The sequence below is a fragment of the Pezoporus flaviventris genome, unplaced genomic scaffold (assembly GCF_033815535.1).
Source record: "Pezoporus flaviventris isolate CSIRO_AGI_PZ_B2104156 unplaced genomic scaffold, CSIRO_AGI_Pfla_v1 ptg000045l, whole genome shotgun sequence".
Lineage (NCBI taxonomy): Eukaryota > Metazoa > Chordata > Aves > Psittaciformes > Psittacidae > Pezoporus > Pezoporus flaviventris.
In genome coordinates this window covers 26,363,660-26,386,022 of record NW_026892593.1, presented here as the reverse complement: position 1 = coordinate 26,386,022, position 22,363 = coordinate 26,363,660, and the positions used below count along the sequence as shown (strand labels likewise).

The window sequence follows — 22,363 nt, the reverse complement described above, 5'->3', positions numbered from 1 at the left end:
CTTATATACAAAACTCTGAAAGGTCCCCTTGTAGCATTTGAACATTACTTCTACCTCCCAAATTTCACCAAATTCAGAAACAGATGCAAGTGTGCCACAGACCAATAAACACAAAATGGAGACTAAAAAACAAAGAAACAAACCCCAAAGCAAAATCCCTCTAACCCATTCCTTCCCCCCTCCCCCAAAACCCTACAACCTTAAAAAGTATTTCTACAGCCAACATATCCTTCCAACCATAGATTTTAATGCCTCCCCACAGGGGCATCCTCAGAATCAATGCATCCCACATATGTGCATCCTAAAACCTGATATGTTCATCTGTGCACAAATATGCTTGTTGAAACTGAATGGAAACACCCAACCACGAAGCATCAGAATAAACTCACAGACACACCAATAAGGTCGACTAAGAACAGGTAAAGAACATTTTGCAGGAAACACCAACCATACCTCTGAATTTCCGAGTCCTAGTTTCTTTAAAAAAAAAACACAACAAAGAAATAGACCCCCAAAACCTGAAACCCCACAGAATCCCCACTTTTATTATTTTTAATTGAATATATATATATAATAAATCCTTCTATGCTGGATTTAAAGAAAGCACCTTTTGCCCAAAAGCCTGCTCATCTTTTACAACTGTCTTAGTTCAATAAAAGATACAGTCTTGCTGCCTTTCTATATGTCCATCCAAAACACTGAAAAACCCGAAGGTAACAAAAGTGATGATTAAAATTTCTTACTTTGAGCAATGAGATAATTTGTATTATTTTCTTGCCAAAAGAATGTCACCAGTCTCTCAATCTTTGCACGGTCTGTTTCTCTGAACAAACTCCATCTTTCCGAAGACTGCCAAAAAACAAAGTATGGTTCCACTGCTCGGGTAGCTGGCACTCTGTACCATTTCACACACACATCTGCATCTTCAGTTGCTAAACCCATCACCAAGGTTCCACAAACAGCTACTCAAATACCTCCTGAAACTGCCAAAATCAGAGTTTGCTGACTCCTAAAAAGGCACAGAGGACAGTCAAAGCTGAGATCTATGAAGTACTCTCAGCTGACACAGCTGTTCACAGCATTTCTTCCACTACAGCAGAGTCAGCTAAAACAGTGGTACAATGACCATCCTCCTAGGGGATACAGATTGCCTTCTAACACCTGGGTTTACTTTATTCCAATTGCAAAGATATAGAGATTAAAGAGACTGGATATGACATGAAACCGTACGTTAAATGATTTCAAAGCTAGTCTCTAAATAGGCAGCACTTACCAGAGCATTTCAAGTTCCATCTTTTCTCATGATAATTTCTCTCAGATTTTAAGTAACAATGTTCAAAATTTAGCAACTGAGATATCTGGAACATGGAATAAGGCTTAATCTTCTTGTATGCCTATTTTTGTTTGTTTGTTTGTTTAATGAAAAATGTAACACAAAGAGTCATTAAGACTATGGAGTTGGAGGAGGTCATCTTAAATAGGATAATCGCAACATGGTAGGTGGAGTCCAAGCCCAGTTTTCTACCTGAATTTCTCATTTTGTACTAAAGCTGGTATTATACAGATTATGAGCATGGAAACTGATTTCTTGTACATTCAAGCTGCCATTTAAATGAGTGAAATAGGTAATTCTAGAAGAGCGGAATATCAGACCTATATGGAATGTGATGTAAGGAAGTGAATAAAACAAGTTACATTCTTGCCTCTTAAATTTTATTCATTCTTGGATGACACAAGATTCAGTAAACTTTGTTCTAGCTTTACAGCTGTAAAAAAGTAAGCTTTTTTCTGTCTTTACAGTGAAGAACTCTGTAGGAAGAGGCCTTTTATCCCAACAGCCTAACCTCAAAAGCACTAGAAAACAATAAAAAGACAGTTCATATGAAATGTTCAGAGACTTTAAGAAGTATCACTATCATTTTCTTCAAGGGGTCAGATGAATCTCATCCTAACGCAGATGTCGCTAAGTTAAATATTTCAGGCTGTACTGATCACCTCTGCTAGAAACAGTCACCTACTCATCTTTAATACTTACAGAATGAGAAAACATTAAGACATTTAGTATTAAGCAAGATGAATCTCACCTGAAGTGTCCTGTGTGCTCTACATTCTCTGACACTATTTTTAGATTGACATTCCTCTTTTCATGACTTCGTACACTGTTGATCAGTACTCAGAAAAGTAAATATCAGGCAGGTGACTTGGCACAGGCTTGTTATCATCACTTGTTACCGTTCTCTTACTTAATAATATGGATTCATCATGGTTTGGCCAGTCACTTAAAGATAAAATGTACAATATATGAACTTGGAGAAAAGTCAGCTCACTTAAAATGAGAGACAGCACCATCAATGATGGCTCATGAAATTTATAACTGAACACCACTATTTTGTGGTAGCCTAGCACACATTTCTCTGTCCACTCCATTAGCCTCAAAGGTTTCATTTCATCTCAAAGTGGCTGAATCAGAGAAAAAACTTAGCAACTGGGTATGGAGTTTAGGCTTCTCCTCCCAGAACAGATCTTTACTAACTTGAGGTAACACAGCCAGGCAACAAGTACTACTTTGAGATGACAAAAAATTATGATGCTGGTATTTGTACACTAATAACACTTCTGGTTAAGAAAGTAGAAGTGGGATATTTTTTGTTTTTTAAGTATATAAATGAGATGGACAAGAAACTTCAGCTGAAAAGGCACATAGTGGCTAAAATAACTCAAATTGCCCTCTGCCTGTGCCTCTGTCCCCATTGATTAAGAGACCTGGGTAACCAGATGAAGCATAGGGATTTAACACTGTTACTTGTTTAGAAAACAATGGATAGAACTAACCTTTTTTCCTTCTGTTAAAAGATTTAAGTGAAAATATGCACCAATTTCCAAGTAATTTAATGGCTTAGATTTCACCAATGTTTCTCTCATTGAAAAAACTCTTTAAGGCTCACTGTCAATTCAATTAAGGCTCACTGTCAATTCAATTATTTTCTCCCATTTCTTTAATTGCAAAAGTAATTGTAAATCTTTACTGCAAGAAAACCTGAAAGATGCCATTCGAACAACCTCATCTGGGAAGGACTACAAGCCCACTGCAAAGCCAGTCAGTTCGAAATGGTGGCCCAAATGCTCCAGGTGGAACTGAGGTAATCTGGGCTAAACCCAAACAGTTTTCCCCAAATTTTTAAATTAAAAAGGAAACTGATAACAATGGCCAAGCATATTTGAGAATCCAAAGCAGGGAAGTTAAACTGACCATGCTAAGTAACATGCTGGTTTTCAAATTAATAACACTGATGGCTAGTACAAATTGTTTCCTATACAATATGTGCTTCGAAGTATACATGTACATGAAGGTAGCTCCTAGAACTACAGAACTTAAAAATCACAGCAAACACAACATGAAAGAGGAAGAGACAAATGCAAAGCAATACGCGTAGGAAGAAGTCACTAATGTACGCACGCAGTTAATGACATCAGCAGAAGGGCTATAATGGACTGTGGGACTCTGACTAATGTAAGACACAAGTTTAAGCAATCAGATTAAAACCTTGTTCTTAAATCGCTCTGCTAGATTATGACATTAACAGCACTTTCTGAACAGTTCACTCTCTGATTTGTGTTCCGAAATGTCAATGTGTTCTTTAATCTTTATAATATTGTCTATGGTTTGTGTTAATTAAAAGATAAAGCCTCTGGATTAACTGATGAATACTAATTCTTTAGATTTCCATTACCTCATAGAAGCGAGGAAGGAAAAAAAGACAAAGGCCCCATGCTCCATGCTTAGTACAAGGATACAGAACTTAAGTGACTCACAAAAGAAGACTGAAAACAGTGGTCTACATTTATTTAATGAGAAATTCAATTAAATTAGAAATAGCAACAGTAAGAGTTTTTTACAAAACAAACAAAAAAAATGAACCATTTTTGCTTCTTAAAAAAAAATAGAAATGTTATTCCTACTCTTTTTTAAAATAAAAATGAAAAATAGAGAAATCATTAAAAATATTAGACACATGTTTAAAAAATGTTAAAGTATTTTGAATATTTGAAAACAAGAAAGAATCTCTGTATTTTTAGAAAATATAGTAATTCTCATAAGAAAACGATAAAAAAATATTAAGAGAGATGTTACGAAGTGCTGTATGCCTTTAACCATTCTTTTGGTCAGTAGAAAGTAAATTTCTCTTAAGAAATTTCTCAGAACAGTCAGTATTCCATTTAGCCACATGTTTATAGGTAAAAACCAGTTGTGCTGAGCACTTAGAGATTTCATGGAGACAGTAAGAAAACAAGATGCAAAGGACACAAAGTGTAAGTCAGAAAGCACTGCTACACATGTGGCACTAACACAAGGCATCCAGTCTGGATTGGGGTGCCAAGCACTGCTGGGGAATTAAAGGATTCAGCTCTCTGCTCTGGACTGCTGAATGTTGTATCACTCAAAAATGCAATTAATCCATTCAAGAAGGGCACAACAGCCTGAAAGCTCCTGGACCATTTATCTTTCAGGCCACAGTAGCAGCTACCATTAAAAGAAGGCTGGGGGGTAGGCAAAGGTATGCACTGAAAAGGCTTGCTGACAGCATGAGGACCATATGGCTCCATACTTGCCACATGCCAAAGACTAGCCCAGCTCAAACTGTAACAGAGAAGCGTATGGATCCAGATGTTTTAATTCATGAAAGACAGCAAATCCCTTCCGTTTAAAATAGCATGCCTTCTTCCTGCAAGATGCTGGAAGGACTTCAGATATTAACCCACTCAATCAGCATGCTTAAAGAAACAAATGCAAGATTGAAAGACTCTACTTAGAAACAGATGGGCAATATCTGAGCCACTGGGTCCCTCAAATGTTAGACACGGCAGGCGGGTTGGAAGTAGATGATCTTAAGGTCTTCTCCAACCCCAACTATTTCATGATTCTATGTTCTATATGGTCAATAAAACACAGATGAAGGGAAAAAAACCCTCATGTTTTGTATCAACCTTTGTTGGACCATCTCCTACATTAGATAACCACTTCCAGATACAGGGATTCGTAATTTCTCTAATTTTAAAGTTAAGCTATTTGATAGGTGTGTGGAATACAGTGATTTTTTTCTTTTAAAGTATGAAAATCTTATTTGCACGAGTAGAAAACAGCAGGATGTCAAGTTATGAATTAAATATTTTCATAATTTCCCCCATCCCAGTCTTGCTACTTGAAAAGACATATTCCTCAAAGAAATATTATGTAAATAATATCCTGTAAATAACATACATAAACATACTATGTAAATAAATGCAGCAGCCAACAACAGTATTTCATAAAGAAAAATGCCTTCCAAAATTATTTGAATGTAGAAAGAGTGTTGAATCATTCTGCACTCCCTTCCTGAAGCAGCAGTGATTCAGTCAAGTTGGGTCTACATGTAAAGTTGTAACATTATATTAGATTTGTAATTCCAAGCAAAACACATTTACTAAAATGTCTGTGTATTAGTAACAAATGTGCTTTAGCTTAGTATGCCCATTCTACCTGACATAGTCTTTGATGGTGGCTTGAAGAGACCACATCTGCTCCTGAAAATTTGAAATTTGATTTTTCCATCACAACATGGTTTTAAATTCTGCAGAATTCTGCATTTTGCAGTGATGTTCCCAAACAACTTTCTCTACATTAACACGTCCATTTTCAAAGCATTTCAAAAGCACAATGCTGTACATGCTTCTGGATACTCCTATTCACAAGTTGTAAGGAGGAGCATTCTCCTGTTCACACTGCTGCATTTCAGACCTTCTTAAAAACTAGGTTATTAATTTTTTTTAAGCAAAGCCATGAATAATGACTTCATTTGGAGCTTTTCTGCATTGGCAGACACTAATGGCTTTTTTCACTCAACCTCCAATTACAGGGAACAGCGATTAGCTACTCCTTACAAATATAATTAGCTGATTAAGAAAAAGCATAGAAGAGATCAAAGCTCCTGGAGCATATATTCTTGGATTGCAACAATCAGTTCAGTGACTTAAGAGGATAAAACACTGCATTCACACAACATATGTAAGCTGTCATCTCCTCTAACTGTGAGTTTGTCTCAACCACAATAAAGAACAGCCTTCGTGAAAGGCTGAAGAGGGCTCTTTTCACTTTCTGAAAATGCCAAGAGCTTCTGGGGAGCCAGCAACATGTGCTGCGGGAGGCACAGCTTCCTCACACATCCCTCGGTTCTAAGCAACAAACCCAGCAGGGTATCAGACTTCATCAGAGCTTTCCATAGCTGGACTAGGCTTCCTTTCCTACTAGTCTTCATCATATAAGCTCAAAGAGTTAATTTCACCTGACCCATCCTTAAGTGCCCTCTGAAGGTTCTGGCTCTTTCTATTCACTACATAGTTGACAAGATTAAAGACAGTCACCAGAAAATGCCTTTCTTCCTCTCAAACCTTCTGGAGTGTACCAAGTTACGGTACTTCAGCTCCATACTGACCACCAAAAACACCATGTAGAATCAGAGAATCATAGAATAGTTAGGGTTGGAAAGGACCTTAAGATCATCCAGTTCCAGCCCCCCTGCCATGGGCAGGGGCACCTCACACTAAACCATGTCACCCAAGGCTCTGTCCAACCTGGCCTTGAACACCGCCAGCAATGGAGCATTCACAACTTCCTTGGGCAACCCATTCCAGTGCCTCACCACCCTAACAGGAAAGAATTTCTTCCTTATATCCAATCTAAACTTCCCCTGTTTAAGTTTTAACCTGTTACCCCTTGTCCTATCACTACAATCCCTAACAAATAGTCCATCCCCAGCATCCCTATAGCCCCCCCTTCAGATATCTGTAAGAAAGACTTGGTCCAAGATCACAGCAGTGGCAAACAATCACACCTATCATCGCCCAACCATCATGGAAATCCAGCTTATCAGTGGAAGAGAGAGTGCATTCTTTAGGGCTGACCCAAGAGCAAAGACCAAAGTGCAAAGTTCTTCGTCACAAAACCTTACCACCTTCAGCAACAAATATGAAGATACATTTCTATGACCTTGTCTTCCCTAACATAAACAAACACCAAGATGTAAATATGCGTCTATGCAATTATTTGAAAAATCCCTAAACAAAACACTCCCCTGCACATGCCCTTCTCCTCCTGGGAAAGCGATGAAAGCAGCAGCATTACTCAAATCATTTAATGCATTCCTGAAAGTGCTTATGAACACCTCTGAAACCTCACATAAACAAAAATTTCCTCCAAACCTACTACCTCGGCTGCTTATAAAACTGCATTGCTCCTGCTAATGGATGAGGTGGAGATGGAAGTGTGCTAAAATTCCATTATTTTGCAAGGTTTACCTTATAGCTTAAAAAAAAAAACAAAAAAAAAACCCTGGGGAGGAAGAGAAAGATGACGTGTAGCAAAGACAAGCTCCAACAGGGAATCTAGGAAGAAGCTCAGTTTCAACTTGCCAAGTTTCTGACACGTTATCCCTCCGGGATGAGATTAGACACTTTATGAAGAGATGGGTGTGATCAGGCCTTCAAACAGTGCCTAGGGATCTGTGGTGCATGGCAGCAACACCGTTTGTGGAATCTTGCATGTTCTTATCTTAGTCAGCTCTTCCATAGGTTAACCAGAATCCTTCCCACCCAACAGCTCTACTGACTTGCCAATTTGGGTACTGCCCCTCTCTGCGGACACAGTACAACTATCACAGTTCTGCTCCAGTACTGCTTCACTTTATTTCCCTATCAGAGTTCATGGCAATGTGTATAGATTATTCTATTCCACAATTCAGTTATCCCTATTCCTACATCCCTATTCCTACATCACTTCCATTTCTTCCACACCTCCTATTTATGGGCAAGCACTCCTGAGGAAATGTAAGGTTGGTGCTTTGCATTCTTTAACTGTAAAGCTCAGTTTCCCCTGTTTTTCTTCCTCCTTGCATATTCTCCTTCACTCTTCCTCTTATGCTCCTACAGTGATCCAGCTGCTTTAGATATCTACCACAGTCAGAACAAAAACAGAATTATCTAGTCGGAGACAGGGGGTTATGCACACTCACATTCGTGCAATATCTATTATGCCTAACCTAAGCCACCTAAATAAAGACCTGACATGGGAGAAGTAGCATAAAAGACCATTGTAAAAGATTATTTTCACCACTTCCACTTAGCTTGTTCTCTTCTTCCATGTTGGGTCACATTTCAGAAATACTCCCACACTGCTTCTTCTGCCCCTTGTCCTCTGTTCAGCCACCCTAGCATTTCTTTTGCTTTGCCTTCTGGGTGTCCCTTGCAGCGAAACATCCAGGTACATGCAAAGGTGCAGTACCCCAGCTAGCTGCATCTCAAAGAAGTTATGACTCACAAGCTGAAGAGACTTGCTGAAAAGGACAATACTGCATTATTCTGCAAGTAAACTACTTGGAGAGTTGATCTCGTGGCCCTTTTCCAACTATGTTTGGCATTCCCACTTTTTTCCTTTTAGTTAAAAGCACCGTGAACATTGTTTTCCCACAAAACCAATGTAGCATTATACCTGCACACTTGCCTGGTTGGTCTGTGAGAACAAGTCCAAACAAACACACCTGGGAAACCCTCCCACAGGCTTGCGCCTCTCTAGAGCTGGGCCCACTGCAAGTTCTCAGCGGATAGAAACCTCTCAGATTATACCTCATAAAACAAAAATAATTAAAACCAGTCACCTCCTATAAGCCAAGACATTTTACAATTTTTCATGATGCTGCTTTACACAAGTACCAAAGTAATATTTTTGCATGTTTATGAATATAAGACTCAATGCAATCAACTAAAGGATCAAATACTGAGTTTCTGATCACAGACCCTTAAGTCATTATTCACTATTACCCTATTAACACCAAGTTCTCCACTTCTTTAATATAGTTTTACTTTATTTCTCCCTTTCTTTCAGTTCAGAAACCATTTTGTGAAGTCATATTAAGACTTGCAAGAAAACATTACGTGTATGGGAGTGTAATTATCTCAGTAGTCTACTCCCTAACATATTTCACCAGAAAACATACAGAAATTTCAGGTCACATAAAGCCAGAAGACTTATGTTCTGTTTTTAAAACACAGACAATAAATTGCTGAAATATTAAGTGCTTTTTAGATAGAACATAGCTTGTTTTCGTGAACATAACATTTGCATTTTAGTTCACTGAACAGAGAGGAAAGCAAGTACTTCTAAATACCTACAGCAAGTCCAGCCAAATTTAGGCTACTGATGTTGTAAACTCAGGAAAGTACAAAATTCAGACATGCCAGGAAGCCTACAGTGAGATGTCAACTTCTAGCACAGACAACACACTGAACACTAACCTCATCCACCTACATGAGACCCAGCCTGCAGAGCCTTCTGACAGTGGGCATCAGCAGCAGTAACCACCTTTTAGATAACACAGCATCTATAGCAAAGACTAGGAGGAGAACCCCAGCTACTGGTACTTATTCAGCCAGGGAGCCCCATCTTTCACATGTAGGAAAGTGTCCTAGCTAGAAGATATTCTGTTTTAACAGCATCTCAAAGTCAAGGACTACGAAGTCAGAAATGCAAGTATAAATCAAAGAAGTGTCATATAAGATGCAAAACTGTACAAGAAAGAGAGAAGGTCTCATTTATGGGTACAAGTGCTTACCTAGAAAAGGGCAGGACCAGTATTCCAGATACAATCCCTGGAACCAGCATTTCTTTCAAGGCAGATTATCACTGGATAATCCTGACTCCCAAACACCTGCTGGCACCCATCTTCATGTGAGGAGGATGGGTGGCGGCTGCTCGCACACAGGATAGCCTCTGCCGTATAATAAGGGCCTGGGTAGGTAAACTCAGTCCTCTGCAGGAAGGGCACAGACAGCAACCCAGATCTCTCACTTCTTGAAGAAGCACTCTGACTTTCTGTTAAGTAAAAAAAGTCAGTGGGGACAGTAGCTCCTATTCAAATGAAGTTTTGTACAGACCTGGTCCCACCTGACTTTTAACAAGTTTCTTCAGATAGATGAAAGAAGTCAGGTGTCCAAAAACCTGTATCTCCACAGATGAGGGAGAGGTGAAAAGAGGCTACAGACATTTCTAAGTCTATGGTATAACTGATTTATTATCCCAGGGATCTTTCTGACTAATTATAAGTTATCTAATTAATGTAGGTGCCAGACCTGGCTACATGCAATGTAACATTATGAATTTGTTAAGGATTTAAGAGAACTTAATATACCTAAGGCTACTCGGGGCATATTTAGACGCACCAAAATCCGCACCACTAAAATTAGGTATATGAAAGATTCTTCAGCTACCACCCAGATCTTGCAGGCCACATCATGTGCAGTTTTGGTTCAAAGCCATCCCAAATCTTCTAGCTCTGATCCCAGCAAGACATTTTTTAAGCTCACTGCTTCTACAGACATAATCTGACAGTGGAGATACTTAGCCAAATAAATACAACTAGTATCAAAGATTCTGCTTGAGCAACATAGTGAGTGTAATGACAGAAACAGGCAGAAGATAAAACATCACAAGGCTGACACACGGCACAGTCAGCAGTCTGGCAATAGTTAAAAAGTTTCTGTAGGCGCTTTGCAGATGTAAGTTACTTCTGCCAGGATAAGCCTCAAGACTTCATCTTTATTGAAACTGGCTTTGCTGACATGCGCTTGAAAGCCATTGTGTGCGCACTCTCCAAAAAAAAGTGAAAAGAACAAAGGGAAACACGGAAGAGGGATGAAGCCATATTTATTATGTACTTATGGAGCTCAGGCTGCATAAACAGAATGCGGAATTATGATACATGAGCATCCATCTCATTTTTCAAAAAGACTTAAAGACCCCAGACTAAAAATGTTTTTCTTTCCCCTCTTCTCCATCATGCCTGCTTTTTAGCCATCAAGTTAATGCGAATCAACTGGCTAAAATGCAGAAGAGCCAATATTCTCATTTCATTTGAGAGTAGAAGAACAGAAGCCTTTGCCTTGCAGTGCAAGGAAAAGAAAAGCACTTGAGCCTTCCAGACCATGATGTGCTTACAGTTCCTCATATAAGTATTTTGGTCTTCAGCCCAAGCCCCTTTTACTTTCACACAAGGTTTTTCACTGCTGGTTTGTTATTTGGCAAACCTACAACAGAAGGTTCAGCTGTGACTATAGGGCTTTGTCTCCTAGGCAATATGAATTAACAGTAGTTCTTTTTCCTCAAATTGATGAAATACTGTTCTTCTTAAGGAAAAAAATAATTCAGGAACTAAATCTGGGTTGCAAATTCAGTCTTGGTCATGTATTCTATGTACTACACTTAAGTAAAAAGGTAAAATTAGGATATCCCACTTTAGTAATACAACAGTGTTTTGCAAGACACTGTGACTTACAGACTGAAAGAGGAGTTGAGAAAATCTGTCACTGTTTTTTCCTGAAGTTGGGCTCAAAATCAGAGGAGATGATGTACCAATTTCTGTAAAAATGTAATATTATACAAAGAAAAAACAAGTATAAAGAATTAGTTCTGAATGGCTTGTTAACTAGGCATTACTGTACTTGGATCTCTAGCCAAGGTGGAGCCATTCTTATGTGAACTTACTGCAAACTGAGAGAGTAAAATTTTCCTCCATATAGAAAGAGCTGCTTTTACTGCTCAGAACTATAAATATGTATAGAAAAAAGGTAACAGGTAAAACACACTTCTGTGTATCGGCAACGTCGCCAAGGATTAAGCTGGTTTATGCTGCCTTGAGGAGGCTATTAGCAAAGATGAGCAGTGAACTTATTCAGCAGGAAAGATATACATGAAGCGAGGGGGAGATGAAATGATGCATAGCTATAGAAGTGTGAACCATTCCAAACATGCTTTGTATTTTCTCCCAACAACAATTAAAATTCTTTGAGCCAGCACAAACTAATAGACAGTCCTGTGCATGGCTTGAGGCTCATCTCCTCCTCTCGGGACTCACAGGCAAGGTGGAAAGGAAGATGATAGAGATCCAAAAGTTAGAGGTCTGGTGGCTTTCTACCACTGCTCATATCCAAGGCATTCATGTTGGTAGACACAGATATCAATGCTGCACCTAGTTTTATGAGATGCTTTTTATACTGTGTGATCAGTGTTTAGCCCTAGACACATGCTGCACTGTGTTAATTTAGAGAGCTGGATTTTTGGATAATAACTTTTGAAAGCATCATAAGACTGTAACATCTGGAGAAACCAGCTACACAGAAGGAATTAATGAGGAAGAGTTTCTCCTTGATAAACAAATAATGATCATTTTTGGCTTGTACTAAAATTCCTGAATCTACACATTGCCGAAATGCTGCTTATGCACATCACTGTCCCAGGCCAGTTTTACACTGCATAAACAAGTTAATCGTGAATAAAGAGGGTAAAGGTGCGCCTCAAATCTTCCGTTCCTTGGCAGAACAGTGAAAATGATCAGTGACGGTCCTGTGACCGTATCCTGTGAAGAGCTCCAGCCTCTCAACACAGGGTACATGAGGCTGGCATCCTTTACCTGTCACCCTCACCACCCTGCCAGCCCACAGGCATCTGTTTCAGGTCCTCAAGCACAAAATAATGCTTACCTGAGAGTAAACCCCAAATAAACATCAGCCTTTATCAGATGAAAGTGTCAAAGAGGCTTTGTGGCCCACACTCTGGGCACATTGATCTCAAAATCCTCCAGGAACTCAAGTAATTTTTTTTTACACTTAGAATAAATACCTCAAGAAAGAAATCTGATTCCCCCTTGGCACCCTCTCAATTACCATAACAATTACTTGGCAAAGTTGCTGCCATAGATAATGACTTATATAAAGTAGAAGGTACTACTTATGTTTGCCAGCCTTGACTCACAATTCCAGTTGCCGATGCCATACGACTGTAAAATCCATTTGCTGAACTAGATTACCCACAAGATGATCATCTGAAATGTACACAACTTACTGTAGTCAACCACTGTAGTCAACTCAATGTAGTCAACCAAGTGCAGTTAACATTTGTTAAACATCTGATAAAGCACTGAAACAAATTACCTTCTTTATTTAGCAACACGCCTTGAGAACAGATTTTCTCCTGATTTAATGGGATGGCTCTGTCCATTATCCTATTAGCTACGCATTGCTAGAAACACCCCGGGCATCACATTGCCAAACAACTGACTGAAGCCATTAAAGGCTCTTCAAACAACATTGCTTCCTTCTGCTCTTGATTACTGAAAAATGGTCTCATGAAACATTACCCATTAGATAAGATCACCAAACGAGTGAAAAGCGAGCAATAAGAAGTCCCATTTCCTATCAACTTTTCACCAATGCTCATATTCTGTGTATCTGCCAACACTTTTGAAACAGTTACACCATCCAATTTATTTCCTCACAGCAAAAACTTTCATATTGCTCTTTTACAACAAACCAGCAGTGCTGGCAGGGCATCCTACTACAGGAAGACATCAATAGCCATGCATGGGCAAGTTAAAATTCAGCCTTTTGACTCCACCTGCTTCCTTTGTCTAGCATGGAGGAATAAATACTTACTAGCATTTCATTTAGAAAGTCTTAATGTTACCTTTTTTTACTTAATCTAACAAATTTTGAAACACTGAAACATCTAGCAGAAAATTTAGCTTAACCCTGAACATTTTTAGATGCTTGCCTGAACACACAAAAAACAAATATATCCAAAGCTGTTGTATATTAATATGGTAAAAAACAGTGCTCCATTCAGAGCTGTATGAATACTTAAGCTAGACTGGATCTATAGGTTCACATAAAATTGAAATCTGTATGCTCCTAGTAGCACTTTGACTATCAGTATGATTTTATGCAGCTAGAATTTTTCAACAAATAAAAATCAAGCATCAGTTCTGGTGGCATTTTATTAAATGACCTCAGGTTTAATAAATCAGACTTTTTTTGTGACGTATTTCTTCCTCCAAAACCATGCCATTTTGTCTTAACAATCAAGGTACTACAAAGAAAATAAAATAAAGCAGGAAGTGTTAAGCAAATGCATAAAACTATACAGCTGGTCAGCCTGTAGAAAATACAAATGATAAGTGAAATACTAATGTCAGAAGAGCATAGGTTTTTCCAGCATAGGGCTGCTGTTACAAAAACAATTGGATGCAAAAGCTTTTTGTGTATCCTGGGGAGATAAGTTATGCTGCAAGCTCGGTTCTGCTCAGCTTGGTTTCTACCAGAGGTTAGTGTATCTGCCAGCTAAGAGCATGAGTTTTATTTTTCCAAGAAAATACATTAATCTGGTTTCACACACTGCTCTAGGTTCCCAACATTGAGTGCAATGCCAGCATTCAAACACTCTTGGCTTATGTTTCTAGTCCTTAACAGCAAAATAATGCAAGAAACTAGCAGCAGCAGCACTCTGCATTTGTTTTCCAATCCACTTGTTTCGTGTGTCTTTGTTCAAAACCCCGTCCAACTGGCAAGTTTGCACAATGTTTCTAAGCCTCCCCTAAACCCAAGGCTGGAGTGATGTATCCTAAACAAACCCAGCAGCTCCTGGTATATGCTGCCATTCAGAGAGGTGTATCAGAGCTGTGATGTGAAACGCCATTTTGACAGCACCCTAAGGAGTCTATTTCAGTGACTGAAACTGTTCCTTCGAGACCTTTTAGAGGGCTAATTACAGTTACAAATATAGGCTAGGCAGCAACCTATTCTTCAGACTGAGTTTCTGGTATTTTTTCTTTTCAATTATAGTCATTTTATGGGAAAAAACCTGCATACCACACAGGAAGACTTCAACATTTCCATGTCAGCATATTACATGCCTGGGAAAGAGCTATATTGGTCCTGGTAAGAACAACAGATGATCTACTTCTGATCATATAGCAGAAAGTACTTTCTTTAATTGCTTAAGAAGCTTCACATCACTGCTTGCCAACACAGCTTCTCCACAAGGCCCCAGTCACTACAGTAACACCTACAGGGCAAAATCGATTTTATAAACCTGTGAATTTCCATAGAATCACTTGCCTTCTTTCTGAAGTTAAGGAAAAGAAATACAAAATGCCTCTCTTGCTTGCTATTTCAGCATCTACACCTTTGCCTCACTTAAATCAGCTTAATCCCGAGACCAATACGTGCATTAGTTGTTGGAAAAATCTATCATTTGTCTTCATATCTGAGAAATGTTTCAGCAGTTCAGTGTACAATCATGTTTAGACACAGCAAAAGAGGAAAATTACAACATGCTTAGTGTAAAAACCATCAAATCCTTGATTAATCTGATAATACAACAGCCGAATCCACTGGTGGGTTGTGGGGTTTTTTCTTACCTCAATAATCTTGTCATGAATTTGCAGGCCTTCTGCTTTGTCTGCAGGTCCATTTTGCAAAATCTTTGACACATAAATCCCCTCAGCAGATTCCTCCTGATTGTTCTGTACCAGGTGATAGGGAAGTTGCAAAAAGGGCCACATTAGTACAAGAAATGAGATGGTACTAAAATCAGCAGCAATGAAAAACGCAAATCCACCTGAAACACGCAGCTCACTTTTCAAGCTAAGAATTGAGCTCCTTGGGATTTCCTTTTTTCTTTAAGCTTGCTTAACACAAACCAGTCATTAATCAAAAGGACAGAATGAATGGACTGTTCCAGCATTTTTTATAAGATTATCCATTTACTTCTGGTTATTTTAGCCTAAATGAGACACAGGGTGCAGTGGTAATCAGATCCCAGCTAAAAATATTTAAAGCAGATCTCAAACTTCACAGCAGATAGTGACTAGTACAGGAGAAGATACTCATTAAATGGATGCACAAGTGTTTCTCTCAGGAGTGAAAGGGCACCTGCAGTACTTCTGCTTGTACATTTTTTTTCTGCATTTGAAAATAAAGCTCCAGGGAACAAAGTGACATTAGCTCGCTGGCACGTAACAGTGACAGGATTTGGTTAGAACTGGTTAACTTCATAAATCCTATTCACATGGGAGACTGAGAACTTGCTCAACTCTGAAATCCATACAGATCAGCTGCGGACAAAGAAAAAACCCACTTCCAGTTGATCGCTACACATTGATAAGTACAACTTCCATGAAGGTCAAATTTAAAGCAGTTATCTACCACAGCTAGAATGATACATCTGATGTCATTGCACATGCTGAAATTACTTCATTTCATCACAATCATTTAAAATAGTTTAAAATAATTATTAATAATGAAATAATGCCAAGCAAACACTGCCCACTTAAAGTATTTTTAAGTGTTCATACGAATATTAACCTAGATAGCAATAAATGAAGGCATCTCTTTCCAGATGATATATGTTTTGGATAACAGTTTATAGGATGCTTATCTCCCTTCTGTGCCTGGTGAATCCCTGACCAACAGCACGATTCATATGTGCACAGGTTTCTAGGTCTAGGTCCTATGCACTCATGGGGAAAACGTTTTATAAGTTTTCCTATTCAGAAAATGATAAAAGGTGCAACAAAAAAATGGAAACACTATAAAACATGCTTTACAATACGTGCCAATTGTCTTATGGAGACTCAACCCAGGCAGATTACAGGTTAACAAATATTTGATTCAACACTGTGCTAGTCAGACTATCATTTCATAAACTCCTTATTTTCCTCCCTTTGTCACAGAGACTCATAGGTGTCAGGTAATAAGCAAAAGGGAAACTTATTAACAGCTCCAGCAATATTTTGAAATGATGAACAAACAGGGAAATGAAACTCTGATAAAAAGCGTAACAGCCATTAATGAAATGCAGGAGGTGCACGGATGTTTTTTTCCCTTGAGAAAACAAAAGGCTAGATCACAGTTCCTTTGCCTACATAAAACTGCATTTTTTTTCTTTTCTCCAAAAGAAATTACACTGGCTTTTTCAAGAGCAATGTATGACCCAGTAAGAAAAAGGGTATTTCAGTCTGGCATGCCGGTACCCAGCACTCCTGACATGGAAACGCAGCATGCTGCATACTGAGCTCTTGCACCCTGTCACAGAGCCCACCAGCTGTGCAGCAGGGATGCTACAGAGACAATCAGTTCACCTAACCCTTAGCTGAGTCTGTGGGTGACAGCAGGAGCCCTAAGCCGTGCCCACAGCTCCCTCCAGCCTGGCTTTGCCATCGTGTCCTGGGCAGAACAGCCTCCACACCACAGCTTGCTCTGAAGGACAGTCCTTCCACCCAGCCAGAGCTGGGGCCCAGGACAAATATGGGGATCAAAGCAGCCGTGCTCCATTAAAATAATGATTCACCTCCCAGAAACACACACTTAGTGATACGAGTTCTTTCCTGATGAAATAAAAGATGAGCTTGTGGTGAGTCTTTGCTCTCCTCCTCCCTGCAGGTAGAAGGTGAAGAACAGTGGAGAAGCCTATTATGGGTTGAAAGGAAACGCAGCCAACAGAACATATTACCCAAGTCACCAAGAGTCACCTGCTTTCCAATGAGAAAAACCTGCACTGTATTTATAAAAGACAAATAATAAACGGTGAAGGAACGCACTCCCACATAGGCAACTAATATAATGACACCACTGTTCTGCTCTTCTGCCGCAAGACCCAACTCTTCACTCAAAGGTACTTTTTCCCTGAACAAGCTGAATGTACAGATCACTTTCATGAACTCTTTTTCATTGTGTTACCAAAAGATTCCTGCTCCAGTATTTAATTTTTTGAGCAGTATTTTATTGTCATTATTTGACCCAACTCAATCCTTTTTTCCTGTTATATCCTTTGTCTGACATATGTTGAGTGAGACCTTATACCGATACCTGGGAACTGTCAATCAAACATCTGTGCTATTCACATGTATCACAATGAGAACAAAACAAATGAGAATTTACAAAGTAAACTTCAAAGACTCAAAACCCCCCAAGACCCAGCTCTGCCTCACAGCTTCACTAACTTCTCCATCTCCAACTATCAGCGTTAATGACCACTTCCTTCTCTCCAGCCAGCAGGTCTCTACAAACAGTGCTATGAACCTTTATCCTTTACTCCTTAAACTTCTGGAATATTCATTCAAAAACCCTAACTGTCTGTAATATAAAAAGTCTGTTCCAGTATGCACTGTCAGCATTTAAGTACTTCAGAGAGGCTCAGCTGCCATCCCAAGAAAGATGAACACCACGCTCCCTTTTCCCTGCAGTTTTCCTACAGCTGCAAGTAACAGCAAATAACAGTTACTGCAATCCAATCTAAAGATAGTCTGGACTTTGTTACTGGTATACTCAAAATATGGATATAATCAAAGCTCATGTATTTTATCTTAGAGCCACCTGTTGTCTCATCCTTCCATTAGGAAATCTAAGAAACTCTTGCTTTGGATTTATAGCACCAACATCTGATAACTGCTGGTCTTCATATTTACCCACAGGGAACAATAAATAATTCAGCCGTGAAGACAGTGAACTTTTTAGGCTAATGGGAACAGACTCTTTGGCACCACTAAATATAGCTTCAGAGCAGAAGATTGCCAAACTAACGCACAGGGTCCCATTCCCCTTCTCAGTAATAGCAGGAGGTTACAATTCTCCCACTTGACAAGAACCTGATCAGTGCATAATTATTACCAAGCCTTTTTAATCAACTATTAATTTTCCAGTTTAACAGGTTTCTTTACCCTTCATATGCAATGACAATCCTGATTAATGCTTTTGGAAGGCTGAAGAAAAAAATAAAGCATATTCTTATGTATATTGGGGGGGGGGGGGCGTTAGTGATCCTCATGCATATTCTCTGGTTTCCAATGAAGTTTCTAAACCTAGACTGATGAGACTAGACTGATTGAAGATACAAGATCAACAAAAACTGTTTCAGTTCACAAAGAATGAAAAAATGAAAGCAGGGATGTGAGAGCAGGACATGTGCTTAAGCTACCCGAGTTACAGAAGCAAATTTTCATCTCTCCTTTAAACATATAAAAAAAACCAAGCTGTTTACAAACATTCCAATGGCTTAATCCTGCTACAATGACTTTTGTAAGTAGTCCCAGAGATTTCCACTGAACAGTTTGCATGGATACAGATTACTCACATGAGGACTGAGTGCAGATCAACCTAAAGTTTTAAAGCAAAAACAATGGGAACACCTTTCCTAAAAGTAATAATTCAATTCTCATAAGAGTATGTCTTTAAACCAATGATAATACACATTTCTTCTATCTCTGGAGCTGATTCCATACCTACTGTCATGGAAAGTAATTCTTCTATTACTAACGTATATAGTAACAGAAAGTAGGTCAAAATACCCTACAGTTACTTTTGTTGTTACCTGATTGGGTCGTCCGCCTACAATATTGAATCCCAAGGTATCATTTTCTCGGTGTAGCATGATCGTTAACGGTTTGGGTTCTCCTCCCTAAGAAGCAAGAGGTGAAATACTGTTAAATAATACAGTCTCAATAAGACAATTTTAAGTGAAAATACTAACTTACATAAGATTTTTAGCTGAGGCCTTTAGATAAGGCCTAAAGGAAAAATAGGATGAAAAGATAAGAGTTATCTATCAAAAACAGTGATGGAGTAAAAGATAAAAGTTAAAAAGAGAAAGAAACACCTTCCTTCAGTGTAACAGCTAAAGAATGGTAAAATAAAATCAATAATTAAAAAAGAAACAAAATATTTGGAGGCTTTAGCACAGCAAGTGAGTTCTTTTTACCTCCTTCACACACAATAATAGATAAATTTCATGAGCTATATTTCCCACAAAAAAAAATTACCCAGCACTGTTAGGTGTTTACGTTTGTCAGTCTTTATAAATTCGTTGATTAATATGAATTTGACACCTAAATCAGGTATACTTTTCAAAACAGTCGAATTATAATACTTAAAAATGAAGCCCATATTTTATTAACTTTGACAGTGAAATGCGTTACTGCCGCATTATTCATTTGAATTTAATGAAGTACAGTTTTACTTTATTGATGATAGTTTTTCTTCCAAATGCCTGTTTTATTCATCACCCCGGCCTCATCCGCAGAAGAGCTTTCGGCGCGGCAGTACATACAGCAGCACCTACCGGCACTGCTAAGACATGACAGATGCTCCGCAGCTGCCCACAGGCAGCGGTGCCTCCCGCCTATCCCCACACCTCCTGCCAATTCCTCACTCAAAATCCAGGTCTTTCCCCTCCCTCCTACAGTCACCGCTTTCTCGCACACCTCACTGCTACCTCCCTTCACATGAGCTTATCCCATCTGCCAGAAGATGAAGCAGATGTATTAGCACACCTCCCAGAGCCAGCAACCTAACCTTCATCAATTAGCTAACCAAAGGAAAGAGAAAAACATTAAATATACAAGTTCCCAAATACAAAGTTTCTCAACGCCATGAATCCCCATGTTTCCAGGCCTTCAGGTGTCCTGCGAATGATATTTCCTTTCCGCTTCCCATGCAGCAATCGCATGCCTAGCATGCTACATTGCTTCAGGAGTGAATTTAGCTGCTCAGAACTTTTCCACTGGGGATTTTGCTTCCCAAGGGTCCATGAAAATTTGGGTAAAAGGAAAAATTATTTGCATTGAAACACTCCTCACCACGGCTGCAACCAGCAGTGCCAGAGCTTACTACACAGCGATCTTCCAGCCAGGAGTTAATGCTCGAAATAAAAAATCAGCTCCCTTAAGAAGGAGGTAAGCCAGCTCACCAGTACTCTGAGATCGCTTATTTAGACTAAAGGAAGCGAGCCGCTGTCTCAGCAATGTTATCAGCCCTGAGAAGAGAGAGAAGCACTGCACCCATCTCTGCTATCAAATCAACTGCTACTCCATCCTACCAAACGAAACTTTCCTATCCTTTAACCTTTCAGAGTTTACAATCACTTTACACTCTAGATTTTAAAGACAACTTCTCGGCTGCCCAAATAAAAGTTAAAAGCCAAGCTCCGTGCCCCTCTCCCCAAGCTTCTGCCCGTCCCAGCTGGGGCAAACTGAGCAGCCGGAGCCCTGACAGGCGTGCTGACCTGATGCGGACATCCTGACCGGAGGAACCGTGACCAGCCGACGAGCGAGACCCCCATCCCATTCCGCCCACTTCCCACCTCCTCCAGCCAGGCAAGCGACGAGCCGCGCTCGGCCACCGCCGCTCCCAGGCACCGCCGGTCTCGCCACAGCCCCGGGTTTCGGTCGCAAGGACCGACAAGAAGCGTGTCCTCAGTTGGGGCCGGTGGTCCCATCTCCCCGGGGACGGGCAAAAGCGGCTCGTAACAGCCGGGGGATGAGCGAGAGGACGGAGAGGTATCGGGCTGTGTCTCGGAGCGGGCTCTGGGATGCCTGCCGGCCCCCAGGCAGACAGTTCCCATCGCTACCTCGGCCGGTCGTCACAAGTTGTGCACGACCAAAGCCGCTCCGGGGAGAGCATGTCTGGAGGGGGGCGGCCGGGGCGTGCTGCGCCGCGGGTTCCTGCCGTCGCGCTCACCTTGCCGGACTGGCCGCCCGCCAGGTCCCGGGTGATGCTGCTGATGTGGCTCATGTACTGGCCGAACTTCGCCTGGTACCGCCGCGCCGTCAGCTGCACCTCGCTCTGCAGCGCCGAGAGCTGCGCTAGCAGCGACTTCTCCCTCCTGCTCCAGCGCAGGGCCTCCCTCTTCAGCTCGGGACGCGGCTCCGGGATGCTGCTGCCGCCGCCGCCCCGCAGAACCCGCAGGCAGCGGTGCCCGACCCCTGCCCGTGGCCGCGGGGGCTCCCCCTGGGCGGCTGGCCGCTGCTGCCCCGCGTAGCAGCCCCCCGAGCGGCCGGGGGGCGTCCCGCCCCGCGGCTGCGGCTCGGCGGGGCTCGGCGGCGGCCCGTAGCGGCACGCCGCGAGGTGGGCGGGCAGCTCCCTCAGCCGCACGGTGCGGCCGCAGCCCCGCGGGCTGTAGTCGCACTTGACCTCCAGCTTCTGGACGAGGCTGCGCAGGGGCAGCACGGGGCGCAGCTCGGCGGCCGCCAGCGGCCGGCAGCGCAGCGGGCAGCGGCGGCGCCGCTCCGCCCAGGGCAGCAGGCAGCCGGCGCAGAAGACGTGCCCGCACGGCGTGGACAGCGGCTCCTCCAGCACCCGCCCGCACAGCTTGCACTGCAGCTCCGCCGCCACCGGCGCCGCGAAGCGCGAAGGGTCGAAGCCCATGGCGAGTCCAGGGACCGCGAAACTTTCGGCGCCGCGGCCCCGGCCCGGCCCCGGCGGCGCTGGAGCCGCTCCCGGCGGGGCGGGCGGTGGCGAGGGGTGGGCGGAGGAGCGGGGCCGCGCCGGCGAAGGCGGGCGGCAGCGCCGAGTCGGAGTTGCCAGCGGCTTCCCCCCACCCTCGCGCATTAACTCCCTCTCCCCGGCGCTACCGCCCCGCGCTCAGCCCTGGCACCACCTCCGGCCTCCCGGGGCATCCTCGCTACGCGGCGGGGAGAGGGGCGAAACGCGGGACGAGGCATCCGCCGCT

The 22,363-nt window shown here is 41.5% G+C and overlaps 1 protein-coding gene across 1 annotated transcript in view; it reads right to left on the bottom strand.

Moving 5' to 3' along the window:
* Positions 1 to 22,059, bottom strand: part of PDZRN4 (PDZ domain containing ring finger 4) — a 247,048-nt gene extending 224,989 nt beyond the window's left edge. Inside the window, exons 1-3 of the mRNA XM_061467771.1 lie at positions 21,373 to 22,059; positions 19,229 to 19,315; positions 15,279 to 15,383 (exon numbers count right to left, since the gene is read on the bottom strand). Coding sequence (XP_061323755.1) covers positions 15,279 to 15,383; positions 19,229 to 19,315; positions 21,373 to 22,059 — 879 coding nt within the window. The remainder of the gene's footprint in view (positions 1 to 15,278; positions 15,384 to 19,228; positions 19,316 to 21,372) is intronic.
* Between the last annotated feature and the right edge of the window lie 304 nt (positions 22,060 to 22,363).